Source organism: Saimiri boliviensis, chromosome 5, assembly GCF_048565385.1.
Source record: "Saimiri boliviensis isolate mSaiBol1 chromosome 5, mSaiBol1.pri, whole genome shotgun sequence".
Classification (NCBI taxonomy): Eukaryota; Metazoa; Chordata; class Mammalia; order Primates; family Cebidae; genus Saimiri; species Saimiri boliviensis.
This window is the reverse complement of record NC_133453.1, coordinates 70,077,350-70,094,046: the sequence shown is the minus strand read 5'-3', so window position 1 is coordinate 70,094,046 and position 16,697 is coordinate 70,077,350. Positions and strand designations below refer to the sequence as shown.

General features: G+C 40.5%; 3 protein-coding genes across 4 annotated transcripts in view; 2 read left to right on the top strand and 1 right to left on the bottom strand.

Annotated features, from left to right (window-relative positions):
- The window catches only part of CFAP210 (cilia and flagella associated protein 210), a 46,566-nt gene extending 39,879 nt beyond the window's left edge, over nt 1–6,687 (bottom strand). The window contains exon 1 of the mRNA XM_039469981.2: nt 6,511–6,687. Within this exon, the coding sequence (XP_039325915.2) occupies nt 6,511–6,577 (67 nt within the window). The 5' untranslated portion in view covers nt 6,578–6,687. The remainder of the gene's footprint in view (nt 1–6,510) is intronic.
- A 2,684-nt stretch (nt 6,688–9,371) lies between these two features.
- On the top strand, nt 9,372–14,330 carry PHOSPHO2 (phosphatase, orphan 2). Its single transcript, XM_039469985.2, has 2 exons — nt 9,372–9,461; nt 13,575–14,330. Exon 2 carries the CDS (start codon nt 13,598–13,600, stop codon nt 14,321–14,323), a length of 726 nt encoding a protein of 241 aa, XP_039325919.1. The 5' UTR covers nt 9,372–9,461; nt 13,575–13,597; the 3' UTR covers nt 14,324–14,330.
- The window catches only part of KLHL23 (kelch like family member 23), a 53,559-nt gene continuing 46,245 nt past the window's right edge, over nt 9,384–16,697 (top strand). Inside the window, exon 1 of one of the 2 annotated variants that reach the window (XM_074399525.1) lies at nt 9,384–9,461. The gene's annotated coding sequence lies outside the window, so the exon portion shown is untranslated. The remainder of the gene's footprint in view (nt 9,462–16,697) is intronic. The other variant, XM_074399523.1, reaches the window with a different exon arrangement.

The following is a 16,697-nucleotide window of genomic DNA, read 5'->3' as shown; positions in this document are numbered from 1 at the left end:
TTAGCTGGGCATGGTCACACGTGCCTGTAATCCCACCTACTCAGGAGGCTGAGGCAGGAGAATTGCTTGAACCCAGGAGGCGGAGGTTGCGGTGAGCCGAGATCGCGCCATTGCACTCCAGCCTGGGTAACAAGAGTGAAACTCAGTCTCAAAAAAAAAAAAAAAAAAAAAAAAGCTGGGCGTGGTGGCTCACGCCTGTAATCCCAGCACTTTGGGAGGCCGAGATAGGTGGATCACGAGGTCAGGAGATTGAGACCATCCTGGTCAACATGGTGAAACCCCGTCTCTACTAAAAATACAAAAAAAAAAAAAAATTAGCTGGGCATGGTGGCACGTGCCTGTAATCCCAGCTACTCAGGAGGCTGAGGTGGGAGAATTGCCTGAACCCAGGAGGCGGAGGTTGCAGGGAGCCGAGATCATGCCATTGCACACCAGCCTGGGTAACAAGAGTGAAACTCCGTCTCAAAAAAAAAAAAAAAAGAACACTCGGATCTTCATTGTCAATCATTATTCCTCTAAAAAGCAAAGAAACAGGACAAAATGTTTACTTGCAACCTATAGAAAATATCTTCCTTGTTCTTCTGGGAGAGACATCCAAATGACTCTCAAGCTAGGTATGAGCAAGGAAGCAAGAAAGAAAAATAGCCATCCTGCAACCACAAGAGAAACCAGCCTTGAATGAAGCTATTATTGCAAAGAAGCTGTTACGGTGAAGAAAAAATGAAGAATCTGAGGCAATAATGATCTCATTGTTCTGCTAATCAACTTAACCTGAAGCCTGGAGTGCCTGTTATGTAAGTGAACAAATGTCCTTATTTTTGAAGATGATTGAATTGGGTGTTCTGTTACATGAATTCAAAGCATCCTAAATGACACAGTGGAACTCCTAACAGCTCTCCTTGGAAAAATGGTCCTACCCATTTAATCAATTAAGGTTCTTAATTATTAACAGCCAAACTTTAACTAGTTTAGGCAGAAAAGAAATTCATTAAGGGGCATTAAGTAATGGATTTTCAATCTCATAGAGAGCTATAGTCATCCATAACATCATACAAACCACATCATGAGGTTCCAGTGAGGGCCCATGGCAATGGGCTTTGTGTAGGCATCTCAACTTGCCCCATTTACAACTTGCCCCACTGGATACCATATACTTGAATAATCTTCACCACTGTTGCCTCTGAAATTGGTACACTTTTGTTGCCATTTTCTACACACACACAAATTGATTCAACATGCTGTTTGCTTCCTTATATTGCTCTCTTCAGAATATCAATCTGGCATATGTAAAATTGATTGGCTGAGTCTTTATCCCCTGCTTGCACTCTAGCTGTAAGGGAAGCTGAAAACATGAATTCTGCCTTCTATCTTAAGGAGGTAGGACATCAAAGGAAGGAAATTCACCAAAATAGGAAAGTCATTTGAACAATGATAGGTAGCCACAGACATAACAAAGGTAGGATACCAGAGTGGGTAAGAGTGTGGATTCTGGAGTCAGACTACTTGAACTTTTTCTAAACACACCATATATTAACTATATGAATGTAGACAAAATTACTTAATCCTTGTGAGTTTGTTTCCTTAATTGTAAAATGGGGTCATTAACAGTATCTGCTGTATGTAAAGAATTTAGACTAGCACCTGGCACATAATATGTTCTCAACAAATATTAGCTATTATTATTTTTACTATTTGTATGAGGAAAAGGATGAAACAGCAGTAGAGAGAAAGGCAGAAGTAAGAAAATCACGTGGTTCCAGAAAGAGAAAGACACTGAAAGAAAAGCAGTTAGAAGTTGGTAGCTGAAGTGTTGAGTTTAAACCATAGGTTCTGTCTTACCTACCACATACCAAATCTCTGCATGCAGAATAAAGCCAAACAAAGCTGACTTTATCATGACCCTTTAGTTGTAAAGAGTATCATCTTGAGTTGCAGAGTATCATCATGACTCTTTAGTTGCAAATGACTAATATAACTCACAGTAGTTACAATAAAAAGGAGAATATTGTGTCTCCCCTATCTGGGGATTGTGGTGTAACTTGATTCAGGACTCTGTTCTGCTTAAGAGTCATGACCAATACATCCTTATATCCTTATAACAAATTTCCTTTATTTTGCCTAGACCAGCTCAACTTGGCTTGTGTTACTTGCTATCAGAAGCTAACCAAACAACTGCCTCTAAGTTAAACCATCTGCCTTTTGATTAACAAATTGCTAAACATGTTAATATTTTTGTCTGACCTAAGAGTCATTCTCATTCTTTTTTTTTTTTTTTCGAGACGGAGTTTCGCTCTTGTTACCCAGGCTGGAGTGCAATGGCGCGATCTCGGCTCACCGCAACCTCCGCCTCCTGGGTTCAGGCAATTCTCCTGCCTCAGCCTCCTGAGTAGCTGGGATTACAGGCACGCGCCACCACGCCCAGCTAATTTTTTGTATTTTTAGTCGAGACGGGGTTTCACCATGTTGACCAGGATGGTCTCGATCTCTTGACCTCGTGATCCACCCGCCTCGGCCTCCCAAAGTGCTGGGATTACAGGCTTGAGCCACCGCGCCCGGCCTCATTCTCATTCTTTAATATGTGAAATAAAATGCAGAAAATTTAATTCACCAAAATTCTAAAGAGGCTCAGTAGAGCCAATGGCTCATTCTGGCAGATGCTCCCCACAAAGCATACAGTGGTAAGTGGGCCTTGGCAGCAGTGTCAGGAGAGCAGGATTTTAGCAAGCTATGCAGTGCACAGCATGATGTCTCCTCTTTGACATCTCAAATCTAGAGTAACTGTGTTCACAGGATGTTTTATTCAAGTAGATCTTTTCATGGACTCTGATACAAGAATGAACAAAGAGAACAACCATAAACGCAGGAATAGAGGTGGGTAACCACAAAGAAAAAAATGAAGACAACAGGAAGCTTGGGAAAGGCTTTTTACTGTCTCAGGCCACTGAAGTTGGGGCAAGTTCCCCCATACTTTGAAGATCAGGAAAGCCTTGGTTAAGATTAGAGTTATAGATGATTTCATATATCCCCACTTTAATCCACTGGTTGATGTAAAATTTAGTTCTTCTAGGGCAACCTTACTTCCAAGATTCCTACCTCACAGTGGTTCTCATACAATGTTAGTAGAGGCTGTTAGAGAAGTTCAAGAAGGCAGGCCACAGTTGAATGAAGGGACATGAAAGACAGAGACAGATGGACAGAGAAAGAATACAAATAGGCAGACTCACAAGCAGCAGAGAGGAGACAAAAGCAGTGGCAAGTTACCTAAAGTATCTAAAATCAGTCCATGTACCTGCCATATTGACACATTTTCCATGGATTGGATCATCTTTTTCTTGAGTTATAACACATATAAAAAATTCACCACCGTAAAGGGTGAATTTTTATTCACTCAACAGTTTTTACTCTATTCACAAAGCTGGGCAACTATCACCACTATCTAATTCAGAACATTTTCATCACCCCAGAAGGAAGCTCTGTATGCATTAGCAGCCCTCTCCTCCTCACAGCTCCTGGTAACCATTAATCTACTTTCTGGCTCTATGGATTTGCCTATTCAAGACATTTCATATGCATGGAATCATACCTTTTATATCTGGCTTCCTTCACTCAAAGAATGTTTTCAAGGTTCACACACATTGTAGAATGTATCAATACTTAATTCCTTTTAATTGTTGTTGCTGTTGTTGACACGAGTCTGTCTCTGTCGTCCAGGTCTTTCCTAGACATGTGCATAGCTCTATGCAGGCATTTGGCTTTCTAGATCCCCAAATCTAGAAGCTTTTCAAAGCCCCTGTGGACATATCACTTCCCAACGGATTCTTTTCAGTTTTTTGGTCAGCTTGTTTGCCCCCAACTGTATCACTGCCAGCCTATTTCATGCTGTTAGGATACCTGGGACTGGGTAATTTATAAAGAATAGAAATTTATTGGCTCATGGTTCTGGAAGCTGAGAGAGCCAGTATCAAGGGGCCAGCATCTGGCAGGGGCCTTCTTGCTGCATCACATGATGGAAGGCATTACATGGCAAAAGGGCAAAGAGAGGGTGATGGGTGGGGGGGTGGGATGGGGGAGGCCAACCTTCCCACATTTATAATGAACCCACTCCCAAGATAATGTCATTAATCCCTTTACTCTGCCCTCACGGCCTGATCACCTCTCATTAGTCCCTTCCTTCCAACATTATTATATTGGGGATTAAGTTCCCACACATGCTTTTTAGAGGACACATTCAAACTACAGCACTGTTTCAGGTAGCTGTGATATTTTAAATTGCCACTGATCACTCGACAAACATACTTGGTAAGCTTGAAGTCAGACCAAATAATAAGCCTCATGAGTGAGATTTTCCAAGGAACTATCAGTCATGTCAAATAATAACAGTTATCTGGCATTGGAGTGGGTCCAATTCTGTTTTGTACCCTCTACAAGTTGCTAAGTCACTATTTTTCACTGTGATTGCTGTGGTTATCTAGGCTGCCACGGGGCTGGGAGAAAAGTATAGGACTATGGCAAGTTAAAATGCCAAAAACCTTGCTGTTATTACAAAAATTTAGCTATTTTCCTTTAGTAAACACTCCCCAGACTGTTGCAAACCTTTGGTTAATTTCCAGAGTTCTGAAAAAGCTGATATTGATGATTTTTGCCACTGTTCTTGTTGACTTTATGGAGGAGAGGATTGCAGGCATAGATCCTATTTCACCATTCTGGCTGATGTCACCCCACTAAATCTTTATAAATTATTTGTTTTAAAAATAGCTGCACCCATCTCTGAACCTCTCTCCTACTAAACCTTCCCCTCCAAGTGGAGATTAAAATTTAGCAATGAGACTCAGATGGAAGCTTTTGAACCAGTTGCCACAACATTATTTAACAACTATTAGGTAAATCTAAATCAGGTAATGCAGAAACGCATATGCAGGAAAGTGAATATGTGGGAGTAATTGTGCTTTTTCTTTTTCTTTTTTCTTTTCTTTTTTTTTTGAGACGGAGTTTCGCTCTTGTTACCCAGGCTGGAGTGCAATGGCGCGATCTCGGCTCACCGCAACCTCCACCTCCTGGGTTCAGGCAATTCTCCTGCCTCAGCCTCCTGAGTAGCTGGGATTACAGGCACGCACCACCATGCCCAGCTAATTTTTTTTTGTATTTTTAGTAGAGACGGGGTTTCACCATGTTGACCAGGATGGTCTTGATCTCTTGACCTCGTGATCCACCCGCCTCGGCCTCCCAAAGTGCTGGGATTACAGGCTTGAGCCACCACGCCCGGCCTCTTTTTTTTTTTTTTTTTTTTTTTTGAGACGGAGTTTCGCTCTTGTTACCCAGGCTGGAGTGCAATGGCGCGATCTCGGCTCACCGCAACCTCCTCCTCCTGGGTTCAGGCAATTCCCCTGCCTCAGCGTCCTGAGTAGCTGGGATTACAGGCACACGCCACCATGCCCAGCTGATTTTTTTGTATTTTTAGTAGAGACGGGGTTTCACCATGTCGACCAGGATGGTCTCGAACTCTCGACCTCGTGATCCACCCGCCTCGGCCTCCCAAAGTGCTGGGATTACAGGCTTGAGCCACCGCGCCCCGCTAGTTGTGCTTTTTCAATACTTGCCATATTAGTAGTGTCTCTCTCCTTTTACATGACAAAAGTCGACTGCTAACCTCATAAAACCTCCACTGCATAAATAGCCAGTAGTGAAGAATGGCTGGCTCTCACCCTGCATCTGGTGTAGGCGGCACTATTGCTTCAGAAGCTTGGGCAATGACAGGAAGATACTTCAAATTGCCAAAGGTCTAGTTGTCACCATGACATTAATTGCTAATTTACAGACTTAAGAAACTGTCGTAGCTAGAATTGATAAGGGTTCGTTAGAAGTCCATTTCTATTCCAAAATCGAATTGTTATAATAGGTCATCTGAATTACAGTACTTTATGTCGTCTGACTTTTTTTTTTTTAACTCTATGAAAGCATTTAACTTAGAGATCTTTATTTCAGAGAGGAGGAAATGGAGATATTTCCTTCAGAGACTTTTAGTAAAGACCAATCAGCAGGTTTGCAGCAGAGCCAAGACTCTAAAGAGGTCGCTTATATTTCCAAGAGCTATTTCAACAGAATCAGTGAATAACAAACTTTAAGTGTGCGGTAAATTTAACAAAGCCCAGACTCTCAGAGCTGCAACTGCGAGGGTTTCAGGTCAGCCTGGGGCGGAGGGAGGGTGGGCGGTGTGGGGTGCGGCAGCTGGCGGGGGATGGTGGTGGTGGGATGTCTCTGATTTCCTCTTTTTCTCCACCCCTATTTTTGTAAACATTCTCCCACGTCCACTCCCTGTTTCCCTCCTTCACCCATTCACCTAAGGGCAAGACGGCCTAACTTCCACAAAGCCCAAAGATGCTTATTGAAGATGCTTTCGACTTGCTTAAGTTCATTTCAACAGGCAACAGAAGTCCTCATTCAGCATTCTCACCTCTCCATGCCGGGGGTCCAGAAACAATCCCTGTCCATGAATGGGTCAGTTTAGCTCACCTATGCTTTCCTTCGATTGTCCACAGCGCCGTCCAAACCGTACCAGTATCTCGGACGAGGTACCCATGGTGCTCCCAAATCTGGAAAAGTGACTCCGGCGTCGCCATACGCCGCAGACCCCAGCCAGCGGAGTGTTTCTCGAACCGCGCGGTTGCTCGGCAACGCCGCCGGAAGTGACGCCAGCCTTCCCGGAGGAACAAGGAAGGCGCTGTCGTTGGCAGTCCGGCTAGAGAAGAGAGGCGCCTGCGCCTAGGAGCCGGGCTTGTGAGTGGGGCGGCCTAGCGGGCGGGCGTGGGGCCAGGCCAAAGGACTGAACTCGCAGGAGCGTCACAGGCGCCGGGGCGGCTGCCGACGGCGGGCCTGGGTCAGTGAGAAGTCCCCGGGCCCCCGCCCTGCCTGCTACTCCCATACCCACCCGGTGCGCGCCCCATGAGGGACGACCCCCGACTGGGTCTCATGCCTACCCTCGGGGTGGAGCCGGCAGGTGTGTGAGCCCGCGAGGCCTAGGCGTGGTGTGTGCGTCTGCACATCTCGCGGGTGGAATGTGAGGAGCAAAGCCCTCCCTTATTTATAAAAACCCGCGGATTCGTTGACGTAAACGCTGTTTTAAAATCCTTTGGCTTCTGAGGCACGGTCAGGACTAGATGGGGCTGTTTTTTTTAAATAGGAATGTTAAAACTTAATGATATGTTTAGAACATTCATGTTAGGACCTTTCAGATAGTTAAATTTCTTGGAGGCCGGGCGCAGTGGCTCAAGCCTGTAATCCCAGCACTTTGGGAGGCCGAGGCGGGTGGATCACGAGGTCGAGACATCGAGACCATCCTGGTCAACATGGTGAAACCCCGTCTCTACTAAAAATACAAAAAATTAGCTGGGCATGGTGGCGCGTGCCTGTAATCCCAGCTACTCAGGAGGCTGAGGCAGGAGAATTGCCTGAACCCAGGAGGCGGAGGTTGCGGTGAGCTGAGATCACGCCATTGCACTCCAGCCTGGGTAACAAGAGCGAAACTCCGTCTCAAAAAAAAAAAAAAAAAAAAAAAAAATTTCTTGGTAAATACGTGACCACGGCAATCTGTTAGGAGTAATTGCTCGCTTGGTTTGAAAAGATCCTTTTCTAACGTATTGATGTACAGATAACTTAATCACTAACAAGTTGGTTCTGACGTGTACACATTATGCGCCAGATTGGAGTCTCTCAAAATGAAACAACAAAACGATTTTAATAACGAAAATTCTAACACATAGTCGTGCTATTTTTCTTCAGGTTTTCAATCAGATGTTCCACATAATAATGCTGGTAAGTATGGAAGGATTAAAATATTTCTAGACAAATTAGTTTGTGCACATACAAGCGCTGGTAGGTTTTTGGAAGCATAGCTTAAAAAGTATCAAGAACTGGGAAGAATCAGAGATTTTACTCTGTTTGCAAGCTAACTTAGCCTGACACAGTTTCATGGAAGACGCATTCATCCCTGTTCATTTCAGGGATGAATTACTTCCAGTGGTAGCCAGACTATCAGCAGTTTTACCTCAGTTCCCTCAACTCCCACTTCCCACAGGAAGAAGTCACCTAGATGTAGAGTGTGTTGAATTACAGGAAAGGAGCCCTGAGCATAGGGAACCCAAATCTTTATCATTTGCAAAAAAGTATGTTTTTCAAGGCTGTCCACTATACAAACATCCTTGAGACAATAGTCTAGGGCAAAGGGCACTCAGTGAGTGCCTTGCTTGTAAGACATGCAGAACCAACAGAGACACGGAGAATTGTCTCCCAACAAAAATTCTCTGGAATTTTAACAAAATTGGTTGTAAAAAGTATTGAATATCATGATTTGATGTCAATTACTTGCCGATTTGACATGGTGGTCAAGTATAAATTGACTTCAGACTCCAGATTCCATCTCCAACCTGTGGATTGTCACAACCAACTCAATCTAGAGTTATGTCTCCTATACCCACCACTCTTTTTTCTTTGCTGTGCATTTAAGAAGGTAACATGCACTCTGATCTGAAACAAAATTTAAATTATTCTGAGAAGGAAAAAATTTTTATTATTATAAAATTAATGTAGAAATAGTGAACTATGGTTGAACCAACCATAACCATCCCACTGCACAAGTAAACATTTTCTAAAACAAAAACAAGATTATACTGTACACACTATTTTGTGACTTGCTTATTTAATTTGAACTGAAAACCTTAGCTTTGACTGGCTGGATATTCTGTTATATGCTATCACATGCATCTCTTACTCCCAATTCTTGGATGTCTATGTGGTATCTAATTTTAATTATTGTGTAAAGTACATAGGATATTTTTACACTATGGAAGCATTGCAGACATGCCAAATAGATACAGATTGTGCTTTTGAAGAGAACAGTTAACTGTTAATTTCAGTAATTCAGTTTTTGGAATTTTAACAAATTGGTTTCCAAATTGATTTGCATTCTTTAAAACTAAACCTTTGTGCATATCCTTAATTTTTGGAGACATATTAAGTACAGCACTAAATTTCTGAATGTCTATTGACAACAGAATGTGGAATTCCACTAGTATTAAACAAGTAAAAAGAAAAAGTGGACTCTGAAAATCTCAGTCAGCTTAACACTTTGATTTTATCCAGTGGACAAAAACTTATTTTGACATAACATTTCCTATTTTGTTTAATCAAAACTTTGTTTATCGTATTGCCAAGAGTTGATTTTCTGATATAAGGAAAGACAACATAATTAGAAAACACAAATGTTAAAGCTTTTGAAATACTTTTATTAATTTTAGGAGTTAAGAAGTTTCTATTCTTTTGCTGCAAACCAGAAGACTCTGTTCCCTGTATATAGAATGGGAGTAATGTTTGAAAACAACTGGCTGGTGTTTAAAATTGAAGATCGTTGTGACTGTTTGTCCTAATGCCAATGCTGAAGTAAGATTGTCTTGGAAATACTAATTTGGGTAAGTATTTTTATAAAGGTCTATATTGAATGGTGAGAAAAGACTAATAGAAAAAGATGTGAAATTTTTTAAAGTGCACTTTCAGATCAGCAGGGGAACTATGTTACCTCAGTCTCATGCTATTTTGAGGCCAATAGTTCAGGAATTTCAGTAATTTATGGCTAATTAAGTTTAGGCTTGAGGCAGTTTTTAAACAGCAGTGAGTTATATTTGAAATTTGTTTTAATCATAGATTCAGAATTCTCACAAAGCATGTTTAATTTAAAATGTGCCTCGTTACAGTACTAATGTGATTGTCAATTATGCCTTATTATTTATTATACTGTTTCTTTGGGAAAGTGAATTTTGTATTTAAATCTCAGAGAGCCAGTCAGAAGCACCTGGATTAGGCATTTAGTTATATAAGGATCCAGAGCAGGCGTCCGGAAACTACGGCCCTCGGGCCCCATGCGGCCCCCTGAGGCCATTTATCCGGCCTCCCGCTGCACTTCAGGAAGGGGCACCTCTTTCACTGGTGGTCAGTGAGAGGAGCACAGTATGTGGCAGCCCTCCAACGGTCTGAGGGACAGTGAACTGGCCCCCTGTGTAAAAAGTTTGGGGACACCTGATCCAGAGTAACAAAATATTATGTACGAGCCACATTCATACAACAGGTGATGCCCCTGTTGGTTAATTATTCTCTAGGTATGCTAAATTAAGAGACACAGAATACTTAGTATTATGTGATCAAGAGCTCTATTCTGTCTTCACTACTGGGTTATAAACTGGAGAATATGTGTGGTTAAATGCCATGTTTTTCATTTTTAATTGGTCTTTTTCTTATTGATGGGGTTCTATGCCTTTTTAGGATTTCTTGCAAAAACCTCAAAATGGTTATAAAGTGGATCACAGGGGTGGTGTTATGGTTACTGTGTACTTTGAAACTAACGAATGTTTTTATGTAATTAAATACCTTTCTGCCAAAGTGACCTACTTAGTATTTTATTTTAAACTAATGACTAGTCATTAAATACTCTACTTTTTAGCACTATAATTTGATACTTGAAAGCATGAAGATGAGGATAATAATTATTACTACTTAATAGGTTTGTGACAATTAAATGATATGATATTGTGAAGTTTTTAGGCCAGTGCCTGGCATATAGTGACTCTCAAAATTATTATTATCTGTTTATACACATTAATTGTATCATTTTCTGGATATTCTATATAGTTTTTTTAATAAATGATTTTATTCTTACCGTCAGTTGACCAGCTTATTCTTTCCTTTTCTTTTGAGATTTTTTTTTTTTTTTTTGAGACAGAGTTTCGCTCTTGTTACCCAGGCTGGAGTGCAATGGCGCGATCTCGGCTCACTGCAACCTCCGCCTCCTGGGTTCAGGCAATTCTCCTGCCTCAGCCTCCTGAGTAGCTGGGATTACAGTCACGCGCCACCATGCCCAGCTAATTTTTGGTATTTTTAGTAGAGATGGGGTTTCACCATGTTGACCAGGTTGGTCTCGATCTCTCGACCTTGTGATCCACCCGCCTCGGCCTCCCAAAGTGCTGGGATTACAGGCTTGAGCCACTGCGCCCGGCGAGATTTATAATTAATCACCTTCATTGTCTTCTAATGAAAGCAGAGACACAAGTAATTGTCACACCATAAACAGTATGATTACCCAGGTGTATTCAAATTATTTGGCACCCCAGAGCTAAACTGTCTAGAGCAGCTATAAATAAACATGTGAAAACTCTTAACCAAATTACTTCTATTTTGGAAGAATTAAATTGGCCTCCAGTTCTCAGGTGATTTGTTTAGAATATCATATAGAGTGTTAGCAATCATTTAATTATAATATTGGCATTTAGAAACTGATTTTAAGCTAAATACCTTATATAAATTTTTTATTTCCTTCTTTTAAATTCAGGGGTACATGTGCAGGATGTGTAGATTTATTACATAGGAAAGAATGTGCCATGATGGTTTGCTGCACAGATCATCACATCCACCTAGGTATTAAGCTCAGCATCCACTACCTGTTCTAAATGATGCTCTGCCTCCTCCCACTTCCTAGCCTCCAACAGGCCCCAGTGTGTGTTGTTCCCTTTCGTGTGTTCTTATGATTCAGCTCCCACTTATAAGTGAGAACATGTAGTGGTTTTTTGTTTCTTAGTTTTTTGGTTCCTGCATTAGTTTGCTGAGGATAATGGCTTCCAGCTCCATCCCTGTCCCTGTGAAGAACATCATCTCATTCCTTTTTATAGCTGCATAGTATTCCTGCATAATATAGCTGCATGGTGTATAAGTACCACATTTTCTTTATCCAGTCTATCATTGATGGGCATTTAGGTTGATTCTATGTCTTTGCTATTGTGAACAGTGCTGCAGTGAACATATGTATGCATGTATCTTTATAATAGAATGATTTATATTCTTTTGGATATATACCAAGTAATGGGCTTGCTGGATCAAGTGATGTTTCTGCCTCTAGGTCTTTGAGAAATCATCACACTGTCTCCCACAATGGCTGAACTAATTTACACTCCTACTACCAGTATAAAAGCATTCCTTTTTCTCCACAACATTGCTAGCATCTGTTGTATTTTAGCTTTTTAATAGTAGCCATCCTGACTGGTATGAGATGGTATCTCATTGTGGTTTTAATTTGCACTTCTCTAATGACTAGTGATGTTGAGCTTTTTTTTTCATATATTTATTGGCCGCATATATTGTCTTCTTTCCAGAATTGTCTGTGTCCTTTGCCCACTTCTTAATGGGGCTGTTTTTTTTCTTGTAAATTTGTTTAAGTTCCTTAACAAGAAACTACATGATTCTTTTTTTTTTTAAATTTGAGATGGAGTCTTGCCCTGTCAGGCTGGAGTACAATGGCCTGATCTTGGCTCACTGCAACCTCTGTCTCCCGAGTTCAAGCGATTCTTCTGCCTCAGCCTCCCGAGTAGCTGGGATTACAAGTGCCTGCCACTGCACCCAGCTAATTTTTTTTATCTTTAGTAGAGACAGGGTTTCACCATGTTGGCTAGGCTGGTCTTGAACTTCTGACCTTGTGATCTGCCTGGGTTGGCCTTCCAAAGTGCTGGGATTACAGGGGTGAGGCACCGTACCCCACCAGAACTATGTGATTCTTATCAAAAAGGATTTTGGACCGATTTTAAGGGCAGAGTCTTTAACTATTTAAGAGATAAAGGCAAAAGAGTAGGTAAAATGAAAACAGTGATGACATCAATGCCTTTGACTCCAGGGATGGTGAAACGTTTCAACTTTATAATATTTGCTGGATAGTAGACCTTTGTCAGATGGATAGATTGCAAAAATTTTCTCCCATTCTCTATGTTGTCTATTTACTGTGTTGATAGTTTCTTTTGCTGTGCAGAAGCTCTTTTGTTTAATTAGATAGTATTTGTCAATTTTTGCTTTCGTTGCATTTGCTTTTGGCATCTTTGTCATGAAATCTTTGCCCATGCCTGTGTCCTGAATGGTATTGCCTAGTTTCTTCTAGGGCTTTTATAGTTTTGGGTTTTATACTTAAGTGTTTAATCCATCTGAAGTTCATTTTTGTATATGGTATAAGGAAGGGGTCCAGTTTGAATTTTCTGCATATGGCTAGCCAGTTCTTCTGGCACCATTTATTAAATAGGGAATCCTTTCCTCATTGCTTGTTTTGGTTAGTAAATATCTTTTTTAAAAAAGTTATTTTACATCTTACATGATTTCATGTTATGTTAAATTTGTTAAGAATTTTGTTTAGTACATAGTCTGTTATACATGACCTGTTATTTAATATGAGGATTATTGTAAATATTTTAATAAGTGTGATTGTAATTGATGATTTAATGAAAGTAAGAATGCATTTTTTTCTGTCTTATAACTTCTATTAGAAACATGCCTCCGGGAACATGATAATACTATGACTGTCCTTTTTATATATTTTGTACTCAAATATGAATTATGCTTCTTAGGGATAATTAGTTAGGTAGTGGTCTTAATACTTAATCACTTTGTTTATATTACTTGTTTTAGCAGATTAACATTTAGTTATGTTTATTAAATAAATATTTTAGCTAGAGACATAAACAGAGCATGTTTAGGGAATAATATTTCTTGTTTTTCAGGGTAATCCAAATCTTCTGGAACCATGAAAATTTTGCTGGTTTTTGACTTTGACAATACAATCATAGATGACAATAGTGACACCTGGATTGTACAATGTGCTCCAAACAAAAAGCTTCCTACTGAACTAAGTGATTCTTATCAAAAAGGATTTTGGACAGAATTTATGGGCAGAGTCTTTAAGTATTTGGGAGATAAAGGCGTAAGAGAACATGAAATGAAAAGAGCAGTGACATCAATGCCTTTCACTCCAGGGATGGTGGAGCTCTTCAACTTTATAAGAAGGAATAGGGATAAATTTGATTGCATCATTATTTCAGATTCAAATTCCGTCTTCATAGATTGGGTTTTAGAAGCTGCCAGTTTTCATGACGTGTTCGATAAAGTGTTTACAAATCCAGCAGCTTTTAATAGCAATGGTCATCTCACGGTGGAAAATTATCATACTCATTCTTGCAGTCGATGCCCAAAGAATCTTTGCAAAAAGGCAGTTTTGATAGAATTTTTAGATAAACAGCTACAACAGGGAGTGAATTATACACAAATTGTTTATATTGGTGATGGTGGAAATGACGTCTGTCCAGTCACTTTTTTAAAGAACGATGATGTTGCCATGCCACGAAAAGAATATACCTTGCAGAAAACTCTTTCCAGAATGTCTCAAAATCTTGAGCCTATGGAATATTCTGTTGTAGTTTGGTCCTCAGGTGTTGATATAATTTCTCATTTACAATTTCTAATAAAGGAATAATATGCCAGCAGTTGAAAGGTGTATCATCACTTAAGATTAGGTTCAGCAGCATAAAACTAAAATCCTAAATACTAGAAGCTTAAAAAAAAAAAAGAACATTTTTTTTCCTCTCACATGAAAATTCCAGAGGTAAGTATTTCAAGATTGCTGTGTTACTCTACCAGCCTCAGCACTTGGCATTCAACCTGTGATCCAAGGTTGCTGGTGAAGCTCTAGCCCTCACAAAGCCCTCTGGCCAGCAAGAAGGAGGGCAGTGAGAAAGTTCCATCCCCTGTCTAAAGAAATTTCCCAGAAGTTGTACCCAGCACTTCTCTTTAAATGTCATTGGCCAAACTTAGTCATAATGCCCCACTTGTAAAAAGCAAGGAAGTTATGCAGAGTCAGCTTTTGTTCCATGTAGTTATGTGCCCAGGAAAAGTTGGGGGAAAAAAGTATAGAATTGAGGTAGCTATAGCTAGTGGTCTCCACTAAAGGTAGTTGATAGGTTATATTTTTTTAGTTTATTCCTGAAACAAGTAGGCATATTTTATTCTCTTAGGTATTCCTCCTTTTTTGAGACAAGATCTCTGTCACCTAGCCTGGATTGCAGTGACTTGATCTCTGCCCACTGCAGCCTCAACTTCCCAGGCTCTAGTGATTCTCGCACCTCAGCTTCCTGAGGAGATAGGACTACGGGCTCGTGCCACCATGCTGGCTAATGTTTAGTTATTTTTTTGTAGATATGAGGTCTCACTACTTCGCACAGATTGATCTCAAAATCTTGGATTCAGGTGAACCTCCTGCCTCGGCCTCCCAAAGTGCTGGGATTACAGGCGTGAGCCTATTTATTTTAAAAGTATATCCAGTAGTTACAGATCTTTTAAAAATAAAGCCTGATGCTTCATTTACATAAGAGTAAAAGGCTGCCAAATTTACATGATATCCTCTGAAATCAATGTATTTTAAAGATAGGGATGGAGTATGTATTGAAGTTTTCATCAATTTCAGGCTTTCCTTTTGAAATGAAGTACATGTTAATGTCCTTCAGATATTCTAACTTTATATCATAGCACCATAGACAACTACAGTTTGCTAGTTTAATCTGTGTTGTTTTTATTTGGCAGTGCAGTCTTGAGTAATTCAATACTGTGTATAATTTGTAGGAATACTCAATATTTAAGACTTTCATATAGGGATATCAGTAAAATAACTGATCTAAAACATTTCCTAAATCCATGCTAATTTCTAGATTCACGTTTTAGCCATAAAAATGTAGTATTTGGCCAGGCATGGTGGCTCACGCCTGTAATCCCGGCACTTTGGGAGGTCGAGGCAGGCAGATCACAAGGTCAGGAGTTGAAGACCAGCCTACCCAACATGGTGAAACCCCATGTCTACTAAAAATACAAAAAGTAGCTGGGCATGGTGGCGCATTCCTGTAATCCCAGCTACTCCAGAGGCTGAGGCAGGAGCATTGCTTGAACCGGTACCCAGGAGGCTGAGGTTGCAATGAACCAAGATCGTGCCACTGCACTCCAGCCTGGGCTGGCTATAGAGGGAGACTCCGTCTCAAAAAAAAAAAAAAAAAAAAAAAAAAGGCAGTATTTAATAATACTGTATTTTCCAAATTATGGGAAGCTCCAGAAATAGAAATATTTGATATAATTAGTGCTCTCTAATCTTTTTTCTTTATTTTGCTTTAGATTAGATTATGTTGAAACACATTTGTGTTTCAGATGTGTTCAGAGCTGAGATCTCGGCTGAGGCTCCACTAAAGCAGGGTTCACTTCCAAAATAACAATGTTGTTGGCAGTATTCATTTCCTAGCACACTACTAGAACAAGGATCTGTTTTCTTGCTGACTGCTGGCTAGAAACCATTGTTAATTTCTTGCCATGTGGCCCTCTCCAAAGGCTGGACATAAAAAAAATAGGCTGAGCACAATGGCTCACACCTGTAATCCAGTAGTTTGGGAAGCCAACGCAGGAGGATCGCTTGAGGCCAGGAGTTGAAGACTAGCCTGGGCAGTTTAGGGAGATCCCATCTCTACAATAAATAAAAATAAAGGCTTTCATTTATGATAATTGTGGACCAAGAAATTTGTCCTAGATCTTCTCCGAGAACACCAAGAAAAGCTGGCAGCTGAACAAAATTTTTATAACATCTGGGCTGGGTGCGATGGCTGACACCTTTAATCCCAGCACTTTGGGAGGCCAAGGCGAGGGGATCACTTGATCCCAGGAGTTTGAGAACAGTCTCGGAAACATAGGGAGACCCCATCTCTAAAATAAAAAGACAAACTAAAAATAAATTAATTAAAAACACCTGAGCTGGCAACAATGAAGAGTTCCTAAGGAAAGAGAAACTTTGGTTTCTGTTTGGGAGCTGTTTTCCC

Excerpts from the sequence above, each read along its gene's own strand:
- PHOSPHO2 (XM_039469985.2), top strand. The coding sequence starts at position 13,598 with ATGAAAATTTTGCTGGTTTTTGACTTTGACAATACAATCATAGATGAC.